Source organism: Sturnira hondurensis, unplaced genomic scaffold, assembly GCF_014824575.4.
Source record: "Sturnira hondurensis isolate 20B ecotype Veracruz unplaced genomic scaffold, ASM1482457v3 Scaffold0021143, whole genome shotgun sequence".
NCBI classification, from domain to species: domain Eukaryota; kingdom Metazoa; phylum Chordata; class Mammalia; order Chiroptera; family Phyllostomidae; genus Sturnira; species Sturnira hondurensis.
Window position 1 is genome coordinate 7,701,027 of NW_028093774.1, and position 15,948 is coordinate 7,716,974.

Here is a 15,948-nt window from a genome sequence, read left to right on the forward strand (position 1 = left end):
AATTCCTTGACTAAGGCAGGTGTTGAAATATAGGGCAGTGATAAGCTGGTATTTATTGCAGGCAAGTGTCTCAACTCAATTTAAGATCTTAATTTTTAAAAAGTAACATAGTTACTGATACACGTATTTAGTAATACATTCTGAAAAACTTCAGGCAGGGCAGGCGGACTGGCCGTACTTCTGTTGGCTGCCTCCTTCCCGAGGTCGCCTCTCTCGCCAGTTTCTTCTATATCCTGCCAGACTGTAGCTGTGCATGTGGATATGGTGGATATATAGTTTTTTAGAATACAAATACGAGCATACTGTGCGTATTGTGCATACGTACCTTAACACACTTTGGACGTTCTCTCATGTTAGTATCTTGGCAGTGTTTCTCAAAGGGGTGCTGTTGCTACCCAGCCTGGGACAATTCTGAGTCACTTAAACTGTCCTGTTCGTCACTGGGTCCTCGCACCCACTTTTTGTGCCCCCTTAGCGCCAGCCCTGTCTCCTAGTCATCTTTTGTTGCTCTATTGCATGTGTTTCCTCTGTTCTTTTGTGCTCTCCTTGCCTTCTCCTTTCAGTTACTTCTTTCTGTAACTGGCCTAGGAGTTTAGTGTAGTTTGCAGGTCTCTGCACATGTCCGATAGGGCTTGTAACTTTCTCGTTGTATTTTGGATTCTGTAGCTATTTCTGGTAGCTGTTTATCCTTTCTTTTGATGTTGAGTAATCCATTGTAACTCTTCCTTGAATTGTGTCTGCTCACTGGTTAAAAATACTGAAAGGCTGTATATGATCTTAAGATCCACCTGGAAAAAAGTTTTGTCATTCTTCCAACTTTACAGATAGCTCTAAAAAGGCATAGGAGAGGGCTGTTTTCATCTTTCAGTTGTAATTCAGAATGGATGCTTGTGTTGGAAGAATAATGAGAACTGTGAGTCACATATTCTAATACAGTTTTCATTTGTCTCTTGCAAGGTGTATATTAAACTATAGAAATTTGAAATTCTTATTCACTTTAATGTATATTCTATAGAAATTTGATTTTTAAAAAAATAGCAATGAAAGAAGGCATTGCAGCATTATCACAGACATAATCAGGTTGAAGTAATATTGAACCATTGAGAACTGTCCTACTTCTTGGATTTTGGAAGGGAAGCATTAAACACCAATAGAAGAGAACATAAACACACTAAAAAACACATGTAGATGTAGCTTTACAAACCCTGTCTGAGAAGGGAGAACCTCGTGCGTGCTCAGGTTAGAAGGGAAAAAAGGAAGGAGGATACTTTCTTGGGTAAAGAAAAGGTTTCATGGTGACAGAAGCCAGTTAATACAGGAAATTCCTTTAACGAGGGAAAAGAAGCCTTTGTATTTTAATTAGAAGAAACTTCTGAATGAACAGGTGTTGATTTTTCACATTTTTGTCTGTGGCTGTTGGTGACTGGCTATTAGGAAATGAAGCTGAGAGAGCCAGCCAGGAGACTTGGCTGTGTGGTAAAGTATGTTGTGGGCGGAGGGGCAGGAACCACAGAGAAGCAGCGGTGGGAGTGGGCTGGGGGGTCTCAGATGGCAGCGTGTCTCTGCAGAAGCTGGAGTCAGAGGGTGAGGTTGTCATCATCCGCTCCTGCCTAGGTTGTAGAAACGTTTTGCATACGGATGAAGGCTGTGGTTTGTGAATTTTGTATGTGATTGCTGAGGTATTACTCAATAATGTTTCTGGCCCAGCATTTAAAATTGATTCCCAAGTTGTGTTCATGTTTTTATTCTCAGTGTCTTTTCTTCCAAATGATAGTATATGTTGTTTTTCTCCTTTCTCATTTAAGGAAGAACTTCAGATATCACTTTTCAAACTAAACAATGAACATGAGGAAATTAAAAGTACAGCTGTAAAAGACATGGATTTGGAATCGAAATTTCACGACCTAAGACGTGATTTGGAGGCAAAGGAGCGAGAACTCAACCAGAGTCTTACTGAGAAGGAGATGCTGACAGCGGAGTTGGAGGAGCTGGATAAGCAGAACCAGGAGGCTACAAAGGTGGGGGGCGCGTGTGAAAGACAGTGCGGCAGGGCCTTCTGCTCAGTCGTCTGCGTGCCAGGTTAACCAGCACGGGTGGTCGGTATGATTTAACTTCACATTCTAGTGATACTTTGTTCATCGCTGCTCTGGTTGTAGAGGCTTGCGAACTTTTTCTGTAAAGTCTTAGTAAGTTTTTTCAGCTTTGCAAGCCATGCAGTCTCAGTTTCAGCTGCTCAACTCTGCATGACACTCTTCCGATAAAACTGTATTTACTAAAACAGGTGGCAGGCATGATTTGCCCCATTAGCTGTGGTCTGTTGACTCCTGCCCCATGTTTAACAGTTGAGATAAACAACGTATATCTTTTACCTTCTTTAGTTTAAATTCTAATCTCTAAAATGATAAAATAGATTTGCTGTAAAATGTTAATAATTTTATGGGGATATTTTTTTAAAGCATTTAAGAAGGATTAGAAATATCTGAGGATTATTATTTTATTGTGTATGAAATTTTATTAAAAAAATTTTAGGTACTGAAATGAGAGAATGTTTTAAGTTAACATGCTAATTAATTTTTCTTTCAGCACATGATTTTGATAAAAGATCAGCTATCAAAACAACAAACTGAGGGAGATAACATCATCAGTAACCTAAAAAAAGAGCTAGATGGTGAAAAAAGGAGAGTTCATCAACTTGAAGATGATAAAGTGAACATTACTAAAGAGTTAGATGTGCAGAAGGAAAAGTTAATTCAGAGTGAACTGGTCCTGAATTACTTGCATGTAACCAAGCAGGAGCTAGAGGAGAAAATAGAAAATTTAGTAGATCAGCTAAGTAGATCACAAAACGATAATTTAAATATCCAGAAGGAGAACTTTGAACTTAAGGAACATATTAAGCACAAGGAGGAGGAACTTTCTAGAGTCAGGTATGAGTTTACTGAGCCTGTTAATCAAGACTCTGACAGTAACTCTAAGGATGACTTACTTAAAGAAAAGGAAGCTGACATTAGAAACTTAAAGCAAAATCTTTCAGAAGTAGAACAGCTCAATGAAAATTTAAAGAAAGCTGCTTTTGATCTCAAAATGGAAAATGAAAAGTTGGTTTTAGCGTGTGAAGAGGTAAGACGTCAGTTGGAAGAATCCATTGCTGGTCACAGTCAGACTTCTGTAGAAAAAAACACTATTTTGGAGGCTCTGAAAATGGAAAAGGGACAGTTAGAAGCAGAATTGTGTCAGGCTGAAAAGAGACTGGTGGAAGAAGCAAACAAGTGTGAGCAAACCATTGAAGAGCTGTCGCGTGCACGCAGTTCGAGTGCTGCTTTGCAGCTGGAGCGGGAGCGTCTGATGAGACTCAGCCAGGAGAAGGACTCGGAGGTAGCCGCGCTCAGAAGGGACATCCGGCAGCTGGGTAGTGACCATAAAGCAGCTCAGAACATGCTGTCTTCGAGTTTGGAGGAGCGGGAGCAGTTGACACGGCTCGTGAACGAGAAAGAAATCGCCATTGAAAAGCTTAGAGAGCGAAGTTCAGAGCTCCAGGAGGAATTAGATAAACACACTGAGGCCTTAAGAAACAGTGAAATTTTGAAGCAAACCTTGGAGGAAAAAGACAGGATTCTCGCATCTATGAAAGAAGAAAACAGTCACCTGAAAGAGGAACTGGAACGACTCAGGGAGCAGCAGAGCCGAGTGGCGCCTGTGGCCGAGCCCAGAGCCCCGGCCTGCGTTATGGAACTGGAGTCGGAGGTGTCTCAGCTGAACATGATAAAAGGCGACCTTGAAGAGAAAATAAAACATCATCAGAAGGTAATTGAAGATCAGAACCAGAGTAAAATGCAACTACTTCAGTCTCTACAGGAGCAGAAGAAGGAAATGGATGCGTTTAAGTGCCAGCAGGAGCAGATGAGTGTCACACACACCCAACTCTGTTTAGAGAAAGATGAGGAAATTAAGGCCTTGCAAAAAACAATCGAAGAAATCAAAACCCAGCTGCATGAAGAAAGGCGGAGTGTTCAAACAGAGGATTCTGATATTTTTCAGGAAACAAAAGTTCAGAACCTTAACATAGAAAACGGAAGTGAAAAGCATGATTTATCTAAAGCTGAAACTGAAAGATTAGTAAAAGGAATAAAAGAGCGAGAATTAGAGATTAAACTTCTAAATGAAAAGAATATATCTTTAACGAAACAGATTGATCAGCTCTCCAAGGATGAGGTTGGTAAACTAACTCAGATTATCCAGCAGAAGGATGTGGAGATACAGGCTCTTCACGCGAGGATTTCCTCAGCCCCCTACGCACAGGACATTGTGTACCTGCAACAGCAGCTGCAGGCCTTCGCCCTGGAGAGAGAGCAGCTCCTGGCTGTTCTGAATGAGAAGACTAGGGAGAACAGCCATCTAAAAACAGAATACCACAAAGTGATCGATATCATTGCTGCCAAAGAAGCAGCCCTCATTAAGCTGCAAGATGAAAATAAAAAAATTTCCACTAACTCTGAAAGTACAAGCCAAGATATGTTTCGAGAAACTGTTCAGAATTTGTCACGTATCATTCGAGAAAAAGACATTGAAATAGATGCGTTAAGTCAGAAATGTCAGACCTTACTGACAGTTTTGCAGATGTCCGGCACCGGTGACCAGGTGGGCGGCGTTAACAGCAATCAGTTTGAGGAGCTTCTGCAGGAACGAGACAAGTTGAAACAACAAGTAAAGAAAATGGAGGAGTGGAAGCAGCAGGTGATGACCACAGTCCAGAATATGCAGCACGAGTCAGCCCAGCTTCAGGAGGAGCTCCATCAGCTTCAGGCACAAGTCTTGGTGGACAGTGACAATAATTCAAAGTTGCAAGTGGACTATACTGGTCTGATCCAAAGTTACGAGCAGAACGAGACCAAGCTCAAAAATTTTGGGCAGGAATTAGCACAAGTCCAACACAGTATAGGGCAACTCTGTAATACCAAAGATCTTCTTTTGGGAAAGCTTGACATCATTTCCCCTCAGTTCTCTTCCGGATCATCGCTCACTCCCCAGTCGGCAGAGGCTCTCAGAACGGTTCAGTCTGAAACGTCTGAAACGTCGAGTGAACCTTCTCAGCGAGAGGTGGAAGAGCTCAGAAAGTCGCTGGAGGACAAGGATGCAACAATTCGAACTCTCCAGGAAACTAATCACAGACTGTCTGATTCGGTGGCTGCCGCCTCAGAGCTAGGGAGGAAAGAACACGAACAAGCAGGGGTGGAAATTAAGGAGCTGAAGGACAAACTAGACGGTCTGCAAAAGTCCCTGAAGGAGAAAGACCTCTTAATCAAAGCCCAAAGCGATCAGCTACTTTCCTTAAATGAAAACTACACTAACAAGGTAAATGAAAGCGAGCTGCTGAGGCAGGCGGTGACGAACCTGAAGGAGAGGATGTTAAATTTAGAAATGGACATTTGTAAATTAAAAAAGGAAAATGAAAAAATAGTAGACAGAAACAAGGAAAAGGAAACAGAGTACCAAGCGCTACAGGAGACCAATACGAAGTTCTCTATCATGTTGCAAGAAAAAGAGTTGGAGTGTCACTCGGCGAGGGAGAGGGCTCTGGCTTTTGAGCAGCTGCTGGAAGAGAAGGAGGTACGTCTGGATGGGGCACTGTGTGTAGAGTGAGGCGGGGCCGGGCGGGATTCATTGGTGCTGTTCATAGGCGTTGCCTCCGAAGGGGGTGTAGATTTGTTCACTTAGACATCCTTATCTCAAGGTGGTGAGTTTCCTTGTAAATAAATATTCTTCAGAGGCACCTGGAAGTTTCTTTCCCCAGTTACTGGGTATTTCTAAATATTTTTAAATGGTGGGTTAATTTTTTTCATCCTGTTAAATAGAAAAGGTTAGTAGCAATTAATATTTTTCTTCAAAAAGCAGAAATGTGTTACAAGAGGAAAATTTGAAGTTAGTGCCAAATTTTAGGCATATTTCAGTAGGTGCTAGTAATGGTTAACATTTCAGAAGTTTTTAATGAGAATGTAATGTAACGAGAAACTCTGTGAGGTACATTCGAAGTCTTCGACAGTCAGTGTTAAGAATACAGCCCTGGCCAGGTGTCTTTGGTGGGAACATTGTCTGGTACGTTGAAAGGTTGCAGGGTGTGTACCTAGGTTGCGGGTTTGATCCCCAGCTGGGGCATGTACGGGAGGCAGCTGATGGATGTTTCTCTGTCTCTCTCTCTCTGCCTGTCCCCCTCCCTCCTACCCTCTCTCTTCCTTCTACTCTCTCTAAAATCAATAAACATGTCCTCAAGTGAGGATTACAAAAAAGGATTTAAAGAATATATATGTTTTACCTTGTGACACAGTAAGCACTTGTGTGTAAAACTGAAAAGTTTCAGGAATCAGAAATTATCCTTACTGTGTGTGATGCTCCGTTAGGGAAGAGAAAGTGCTGGGTGACCCATTAAGTTGATTTTTATGAATCAGCGAGTCAGAACCTGCTGTTGACGAAACAGCCACGAGGGGTGCTTGTCACACAGTGGACTCGTAAATACTCTCCTCCTAGCTCTGCCACTGGTGTGATTTTGGTGTGTTTTGACCTTGTTGGTTAGTTTCTTTGATCAGAACGGAGGATTGTAGCAGCTACGTATTTAAAGTATCAGGAGTTTTGAGGTATTTAAATCTTTACACGCAGTTGATTTTGGTTGCGATAAGAATATATTGAAGACCTTGCAGTAGTACTTCATACTCTGGTTATGCTTATTACTCTGATTTCTGTGGTATTAGTAATAGAGGTTTGGAAAAGAAATGAGAATATTGAACAAGTGCTTCTTGAACAGTTAAGTGCTGCCAGGCATATGATACAAAATGATTTAACTTCTTTTGCCAGTTCTCTCAGAGTCTTGGATTTGAGTTTGGGAACACTTCATGTACTGCGCACTTCGCCGAGGGGAGTCGTTTTCCCTTTGCCATCTGACTGAGCAGGTGCGCTGAGGGTGCCCAGGTGCCCTCGCTCAGGTGTAACTTCTGGGCTTCCAGGTGCTCTCACTTAGGTGTAACTTCTGAGCTTCCTGGGGCACTGGTCTGCAGTTGGCACGAAATAGATCTTTCTGGTGCTCACTAACCAAGATGGGAGTGGTGTCTTAGGGTTGGCAGGTTACAACAGGAGTGTGGGACAGTGAGGTGTTCTTTTTTAATACGCTTTTTCCTTTTGTAGTTTTAGCCTCTTATACAATTTAGTTCCATTTCATTGACATTTATAGATCTAAAGTATACAGATTTAATTAAGACTCACCTTTTAGGAAGCCCCCTAAGCCAAAATTAAGTGCTGTTACTTGAAGGTAATTAGTGTAAATTAATTTTTCCCAATACTCTATGTAGCTGAAAATACCTTTATTATATTTTGAATATAATAAATAACATCTCTTTTTTTAGGATGAAAGGAATGTTCTCAATGGGAGTCTTTAACTCTTTCAATCACTTTGTTCTTTTTTCAATCACTTGTTCTTTTTCTGTAGTATGGAAAAAAATTTAATTGAAAAACTACTTGGAAACTCCTGGCCTCACTATCGAGGAGAGAGTGTTGAGATAAAAGGAACAGATGGTTTTATGTTTTGGTTTAGCTTAATTTATGTTGGGGGACACATTATATATTAAGGAAATGGAAAGTTTCCGTGAAAAGTTGAAATAACACTAAGTATAAATAGATTTACACAACATACATATTTAAATAGCCTATCACTTTTTGTGCTTTTTAGAAATCCAGTTATCGTCTTAATTTCATAGCCCTACTTTTGCAATGGTTATTTTTTTTTAAGATTGTATTTATTTTACTTTTAGAGAGAGGGGAAGGGAGGGAGAAAGAGAGGGAGAGAAACATCAATGTGAGAAACATTGATTGGTTGCCTCTCACTCACCCCCAACTGGGGACCTGGCCTGCAACCCAGGCATGTGCCTGGACCGGGAATCGAACTGGAGACTTTTTGGTTAGCACTGGTATACAATCCACTGACCCATACCAGCCAGGGTGCAATGGTTATCTTTTTTCTGCTATCTTTAATATATTGTACTTGCGTGGAATGCAATCAAGAGTAAATTTCCCCATACAGCAAGATACTATTCCAGAGTTGCTTTCATTCATTAAATTGTTGCCAAAACATTCTTTTAAAATGGCCATGCCTGTGGAATGACGGACCTGTCCCCCTCTGCCAGTGTGTTGATTGACACTTACTCTCTCCAATGGCAGCTGCGAATGTCTGTCTGATGAGTGGGGCGATGCACACTCTCACGCTTTTTTGAGTGATTTTGGATTTGTGAACACTGTTGTTTAGGGGAACTTTGAACAAAGTGTGTCTTTGAGTTCTTTTTAAAATATTTCTAATAAACTTTAAGAATCATTTGAGATTATTAGAAAAGTTGCAAAGACAGTGTAGAATTTCCACGTACCTCACACCTAGTTTCCTTTGTTCCATTACCCTCATGACAACTACTGAGCCCGTGTTGGTACATTACTGTTCACCGAAGTCCATGCTCCCTTGGAATGGCCCCGATCCCTCAAGGGACGGCCTCCCCTGCCCCAGCAGGCACCAGCAGGCACCAGCAGGCCGCGGCGCGGTGTCACGCATGCTCCAGCTCCTTTAGACCGGCTGTCCCTCAGATTTGCTTTTTTTGGTGACTTTGACATGGTTAGCTATATTTTAAAACTAGTTAATGAAGAACTGTCTTTTTTAAATGTGTTTCTATTTAAAGCTAAAGTTATTTCTTTCCTAAAGGGTGAGACTGGGGAGTTAAATCAGCTTTTGAACACAGTTAAGTCACTGCAGGAGAAGACAGTTACGTTTCAGCAGGAGAGAGATCAAGTCATGTTGGCCCTGAAACAGAAGCAGATGGAAAACGCCGCTCTACAGAAGGAGGTACGCTCTCCGTGGACAGGCAGCGCTTTCAGCCCTGGCGTTAATAGCTTCTAAGTAAGAAGACTGGAAAGATTATCACCTGAACTGAATTGCTTTCAGAGGCGACTGTTGCTGAGTCTTCCTATCATGTGCTGTGGTAGAATTTGGAACTCTCAGAATGCATTTTATTTCATTTTTCAAAGTGAAAATCATGATCTAATCATTCATGTTGTACACCTGACCCTAAAATATACCTTGAATTTTTTACATAAAAAAGTAAAACCATGACATATCTTGGATGTAAAAAAAAACAATTCCCGCTCATAAAATATGGGAAAAATGAGATTTACTGGAAAAGTGTTTCTGTGACAAAAAGCCTAGGACTCTGTATGATTTCATTTTCCGTTATAGCCACAGGACCGATGTCTTACAAAGTGAACCTTCCAAATGAATGTTCAGGATAATTTCAGGAGACTTTTCTCCTAGCATAAATATACATCTTGCAGTATGAGAAACTAGTATACAGTTAATATACTTCAGTATGGGGGAAGTTTTTGATAACAGTGGTTTGTGGGATAGAGGGGTGGGAGCATTTTGTGGAAGGAAAATTAAAAAATGTCCTCTATCTAGGTTCAGCATTTACGTGACAAAGAATTACGCTTAAATCAGGAGCTAGAGAGACTGCGTAACCATCTTTTAGAGACAGAAGATTCTTACACCCGTGAGGCTTTGGCTGCGGAAGACAGAGAGGCGAAGCTAAGGAAGAAAGTCACAGTGTTGGAGGAAAAGCTACTTTCATCCTCAAGTGCAATGGAAAATGCAAGGTAACTCTCATTTTCTTTTTTTTAAAAAATATTTTATTTATTTTTTAGAGCAAGGGGAAGGTAGAGAGAAAGACAGGGAGAGAAGCATCAATGTATTGTTGACCTTCATGTGCCCCCTACTGGGGACCTGGCCCAGAACCCAGGCATGTGCCCTGACTGGGAATTGAACCAGCAACCCTTTGGTTCAGAGGCCCATGCTCAATACGCTGAGCTTCATCAGCCAGGGCTCATTTTCTTAGCCTTGATATTAACCCTACACTTGAGTCTAAGAGTCAATAAGCATTTTTCGAATTTTACCTCATTTTATTCTCACAAAATGTGTGATCTCTATTTTACAAATGAATAAACTTAAAGAAGTTTACCAACCTTCCCAAGGCCAGGCACAAAGTGTGCCCGGGGGTTTCACACTCAGGTTTGGCTCTTAACCAGATCAGGCATTCAGAGTGAGGGCCTCTGAGGCTTAACCGTTACCCTGGATAATTGCTTCTCATAGTTTTTGGAGTTTAGATTAAAATACCAACTGATTGAACTGGCTTTTCTGACTCTAAAAGAAGTAATTTGTATCATTTTATTTTTAATCAAATGGTCTAAGGTTGAACAAGGTTTGGCTCTAAGAAGGGAGAGAGTAAAGGAAGTAGCAAGGTAAAGACCTAGGTTAGTGTGCATTAACTCTTGGTTTATTTTCTAATAAAATGAGAAAATAAAAACTCCTTATTTCTAACTTTTGAGTAGCCAGGGCCCTACTTACACAGTTAAAAAATTTATTTCTCTCAATAAAATGTCTTTTTTCTTATTACAAAACATATTTTTCACTTAAAGAAAAACACATAAACCAAAAGAACATAAAGTCACAGTCCCACCCACCCAGAAATAATCTTTCTCTTTGTGTCTTTATATGCTCTGATGTATTTGTGTACATATTATACAAATGAATAAACTTAAAGCCTATGACTTGAATAAATGAATAAACAAAAAGCCTAGGACTCTGTATGATTTCATTTTCCGTTATAGCCACAGGACCGATGTCTTACAAAGTGAACCTTCCAAATGAATGTTCAGGATAATTTCAGGAGACTTTTCTCCTAGCATAAATATACATCTTGCAGTATGAGAAACTAGTATACAGTTAATATACTTCAGTATGGGGGAAGTTTTTGATAACAGTGGTTTGTGGGATAGAGGGGCGGAAACTAGAGGTCATATACTCACACTGTTTTGTAACCTTCTGTTACTCTGGGTACCAGTACACATTAAGCCATATGTTTTGGTAGTATCATTTTATGGCTACATAGTGTACCATCTTGGGGATTGCCGTAATTTCTTTAATCCAGTTATTTATTATTGGACATGTAGAGTGTTTCAACTTTTCAGAATTACTAAGAGTGCTGTCATATCTTATGATAGGTATTTTTTGTTATGATGGATTATTTCCTCAGTGCAGTTTTAGAAATGGAAGCTTGGTTCAAAGGGTATTTTTAAAGCTTCTGAAATATATTTCTAAATAATCTTAGAGAAAAATCGTGTCTGCTTTTATTTCCATTACCGTTATGCATGTATTTTTATTTGTTTACTGCACATTATGCTGACGGAGCAGTGAGAAGATGGTAGATACATCTGTCTGCAAAGAGCTATGGGCCAGTAGAGACAATACTTCAGAGGGTGAACCGTCCCCTCGCATTGTAGGGTACATCATCATTGTGTCACGCTCAGATAACTCGTGTAAAGTGAGAACAGTGGGTGATTGTGTGTGTTTCACACAGGCAGAAGTGCCAGGACATGCTCAGGCTGTGACGTTGCTGTCTCACTTTTCGGGCCCTGCCTGCTCTGCCCTTGCACTTGCCCATCGTAGTAACTGCCAGAGTGTCATTGTTAGGAAGAACTGTGGTCTTGGCACTCCTTTTTACGGCCGGGTGGACCCGTGGTTCGGTTCCGGGCCGTGTACCCCTCCGCCTTATTTCTTACTGTAGTGCACATCCCACCAAACCGTAGTGCTCAGTTCTCCAGACACAGCGACTGGTTTTCTGTTTCTTCTTCATTTCATACTCTTTCTTCTGCTCTAAAGTGGGCCTGCTCTCGAACAGTTTTCCTGTTAACCTCACCTATTCTTCAGATAGCATTTCCTTCATAAAGAATGCTTTGTGTAGCACCCCACTCCTCAAGTCCAAAACCAAACATTTTTTTTTCCTTTGACCCTGCATAATATTTTTGCGTCTTTGATAGGGCGCTTATATTTTACAGGGAACTGTTGACTCATCTTACACCTTATTCCACCCAGTGGGATGTAAGGTCACTGAGGGCAGGAAGGATGCCATTTATTTTGCGCCCTTCCCACAAGCATACATTCTTACACATGGCTTAATAGATTGTCAACAAATACTTGTTTTATAAGTAATGCAAGTCTACAAACCAGACTATGGTGTTTGAGTCTTTACCTAACAACAGTACCACGTGGTAAGCTGTTAACCTCCTGAGTGGCCAGCCTCACAGCTCATTTCATCTTTACAATCTCCCTTTGAGTGCTTTTCTAGCCAGCAAAGTTGAATAAAACTCGGACATTTGAGGGCAGTTGTCTACTGTTTATCAGTTTACTGCTTTTGCCACAAGAGGGTGCAAATGGGTAAAGTTTCTTCTTAAAGTATTAATAGCTGTTCTAAATGGGCTTTGATGGGCTGCCCTTGAGTAAGGATTTATCTGGATTATTAAAAACTCAGGAAAGACTTGCAGTATTTTGTATGTAATAATTATAGTACATCAATGACTCGAGTCTGCATAGGTATTATGTAAATCTCTTCGAGAACTTTGACTTATCATTTGGGACAGTTGTAGGGGTTATCTAATGTATAAGGAAGATAATGGTAAAAGATAATGAACTAGTAATCAGAGCAGTTAGTCAGTGCTCTCCCCTTAGGAAGGCTGTGATTTCACACGTTGAAAGCAAGGGGTGTCAGAATTCATTGCTCATTGGATTTGGAAGCTGGATAAAATGATTTCTGAGGTTTCTTACAACTTACAATTTGATGATAAATTACATTCTAGAGTTTTAGCCGGGAAACAGGAAAGTTGCAGGCTGTTTGTAAGTTTTCCTTATGGTGACATTTCTTCTCTAGCCCCGCACTGTCTTTAAAATGATTGCTGTTTAATCACAGGTCGCATTCACAGGAAGGGTGGTTGGATTAGCCAGAATAGGGAGAATGGAGATCGGAGGCACTCCCAGGTTCTTTGAAGTCTACCTGGAATGTAATGTAGTAGAATGTTGGGGAGGTCAGATTCACGGAGACAGAAAGTGGGATTGTGGTTGCGGGGGACGTGGAGCTACTGTTTAATGAGTGTGGCGTTTCGGCTGGGGAGGAGGCCACCCGTTCTGGCAGGGGCGGGGGGTGGTGGAGACGGTTGTGCAATAATGGGAGTGTCCTCGGTGCCACTGAACTCTGCACTTAATAGTGATTAAAGTAAATATTATGTGTATTTAATCTCAATAAAGAAAGTAGGAAAGAGACTTCATCTTATCAAAGTTACCCAAATAGTGTGAAATCTAATTTGCATTTAATCCAACTATATAGGGAAGGTGTTTCATGTTGTAAAGTGACTGAACAGAAGCTGTGATTTTTATTCGTTGTTTGAAGCCATCAGGCCAGTTTGCAGGTGGAGTCACTGCAGGAACAGCTGAATGTCGTCTCCAAGCAGAGGGATGAAGCTACCCTGCAGCTCACGATGTCCCGGGAGCAAGTGAAGCAGTACGCGCTGTCGCTCTCCAACCTGCAGATGGTCCTGGAGCACTTCCAGCAAGGTGAGCCCTGTCTGCCTCCCGGTGAGGAAAAGTTACCATCGTTATTGGGAAGTTGGGCTTGTTTCGGTGCTGTTCTGGATTAGACATGGGGACATGGGTGTCCTTGAAAGGTTGCCCACTTGTAGGGGGGAGACATGTAGGCATTAGCCAGTGAATTTAGACTGTTTTTACAATTAAACTAAGATTTGTCTTAGTATCCCATGACCAGTTAAGTGTGGGGAGGCTGTAAGGGTGACGTGGAGAGGATGCTCCCGCAGTCCTGCGTGGAATACAGAGGAAGAGTGTCGCACGGAGGAAAGGGGGTTCGGTTTGAGATCCCAGGTGGAGGTTGAACCTACTTAAAGAGTTGACTGTCGGTAATTGCTCTCCTCTGAAAAGTGCAGGACCTGTTCTTAGCTCTTCAACTATAGTTTGAGGGAACTGTTTTCTAGTCTAGGTGGAAAATGATTTTTTGGAGACACAATAATGATGATAACTGAATATGCTTTTTCCCATCTACCTCCCCTCCTCTGAGATCATTTATGCATCCATTTATTTATTCATACATTTAGTAATTATTGGCAGTGAATTATGTGCTGGTGATGAGCAGGCTAGTGATTAGGGGATGTGAGGCTAATGAAGCAACAGGAGTTTCAGCTTTGCGCCTAAGTTAAACTCTGAACTTGAACACTGTAGACCTTCAGGGTTACTCTTGTGGTTGAAATCTTGAATAATTTTAAGTATAAGTGTTTTCTAGATCCACTCCGCATAATATTGAAGTGAACATATGTTCAAAATAGTGTGGGACTGAGGCTGTAGGGAAGGCTTTGCCAAAGAGGAAGTATTTGAGTGGCGTTCTAGACGGAGGGAAGCGTTGGTGAGGTGGCCCAGGTACGGAAGGGTTTAGGCAGAGGAGCCTGACCTCGTTACCTCAATTCCAGTGAAGACTATCACTGAGGAATGCATAACTGTTGAGACATGAACTGTTTTTATTGAATTACTAAAATTTCAGGTGGTTTAAAACTCTAATCACATGATTGCAAAATGCTATGTAACTTTTTTTCTCTTTAGAGGAAAAAGCTATGTATTCTGCTGAACTAGAAAAGCACAAACAGCTCGTAGCTGAGTGGAAGAAAAAGGCAGAATATCTGGAAGGGAAACTGATGTCATTACAGGTGAGTTGAAATAATCTCCCCTGGACCTATTATTATTTACAAAGCAATTGCTTGTAGAATCGTCATCCTGGAAATAATTTCCTGATGAGTTTAGTAGTTTGACCAGTCTGTCCCTGTGTCGTGGCGTCACAGTGAACAAGGTCCTCAGGGTTTTCCTCGTGGGACACAGTGGATACGAGATGGTAGGGTGTTTTAATTTGGGGGCACAGATGAGTATTTTAGAGACCAAGGAAGAGAAACAAATTTACAATTTTAACTTTGTAATTTTCTCTTTTCAACAAGATATGTTGGGTTCTTCATTTCGCATGGATTGAAATAGTAGATACTATCCCATTAGGTCTATTTTGCAGCATAATCCCTTAAAATGTGTTTTCTCTTTATTATGCTATATGTTATACATGCAGAAATGTACATGTAAGGTACAAACAAAATGAACCCTTATGAAGAGATATGACACGAAGTGACTTGCTTTTAGATTTAGGATAAACTTTTCTAAGTTTGATTAGATTCTGGTGATAGCTGGTAGAAAATAAAATGTGTTTACCTGTCCTTGGTGGTGAATGTGCTCTTCAGGTACGTTAATATTCCAAATAAGTGAAGCCATAGCTCCTGTAAAGTTTTGAAATGGTGAACTATTGAGTGTCTGCAGAACAGTGTTTAGGTAGTATGTATAAAATACGAGGACAGGAACACAGTGGAGGCCCGCACCCCCCCCACCCGGGGTGGCGGGTAGGAAGGATGGCGGGTAGGATGGCGGGTAGGATGGCGAGTGCATCCCTCCTCCTCCCGCCCCTTCCTTGCTGCCGCCCCCTCCTCCAGCATGTTGTGTTTGCCAGCCCTCGTCATCTCGGGTGGTTTCGTCACGTGGATGCGTATCTTCACACGGTGCGTGGTGTGGTTTCGCGTAGCTGTGAACTCTGTGTAAGTGGCATTTTGAACTATGTGTACATCGAATAATTTTCCTGAGATTTTTTTTTGCTTAGTAGTCTGTTCGTGAGCTCCAGCCATGTTGCTGTGTGCAGATTGTTCATTACTTTTACTGCGCTGTTCATCGCATGAATATATAATTCATCCACCCATTTGATTGATGAAGACGTTTTCAGTATCTGCTCTTCAAACCGTGTGGTTATGAACTTCCTTGTTCATACCTTCTGGTACGAATCACAGGCGTTTCTCCCAGGTGGTGTCTTGCTTGGAACTGCTGAGTCGGGGGGTCTGTGTGAGCAGTTCCCACTGTAGCAGAGGGTGGCACTTGGTTTTCTGAAGCGCTTGTGCTGGTCTCTTCCTCCCAGTGGTACGTAAGAGGTCTCGCTCGACGTCCTTGGCAGCACCTGA

The 15,948-nt window shown here is 41.4% G+C and overlaps 1 protein-coding gene across 2 annotated transcripts in view; it reads left to right on the forward strand.

Moving 5' to 3' along the window:
• Positions 1-15,948, forward strand: part of TRIP11 (thyroid hormone receptor interactor 11) — a 64,077-nt gene that overhangs the window by 26,814 nt on the left and 21,315 nt on the right. For both annotated transcript variants that reach the window (XM_037031163.1, XM_037031164.1), the window contains 6 exons: positions 1,806-2,018; positions 2,584-5,607; positions 8,729-8,869; positions 9,479-9,672; positions 13,296-13,459; positions 14,510-14,613. In XM_037031163.1, the coding sequence (XP_036887058.1) occupies positions 1,806-2,018; positions 2,584-5,607; positions 8,729-8,869; positions 9,479-9,672; positions 13,296-13,459; positions 14,510-14,613 (3,840 nt within the window). The remainder of the gene's footprint in view (positions 1-1,805; positions 2,019-2,583; positions 5,608-8,728; positions 8,870-9,478; positions 9,673-13,295; positions 13,460-14,509; positions 14,614-15,948) is intronic.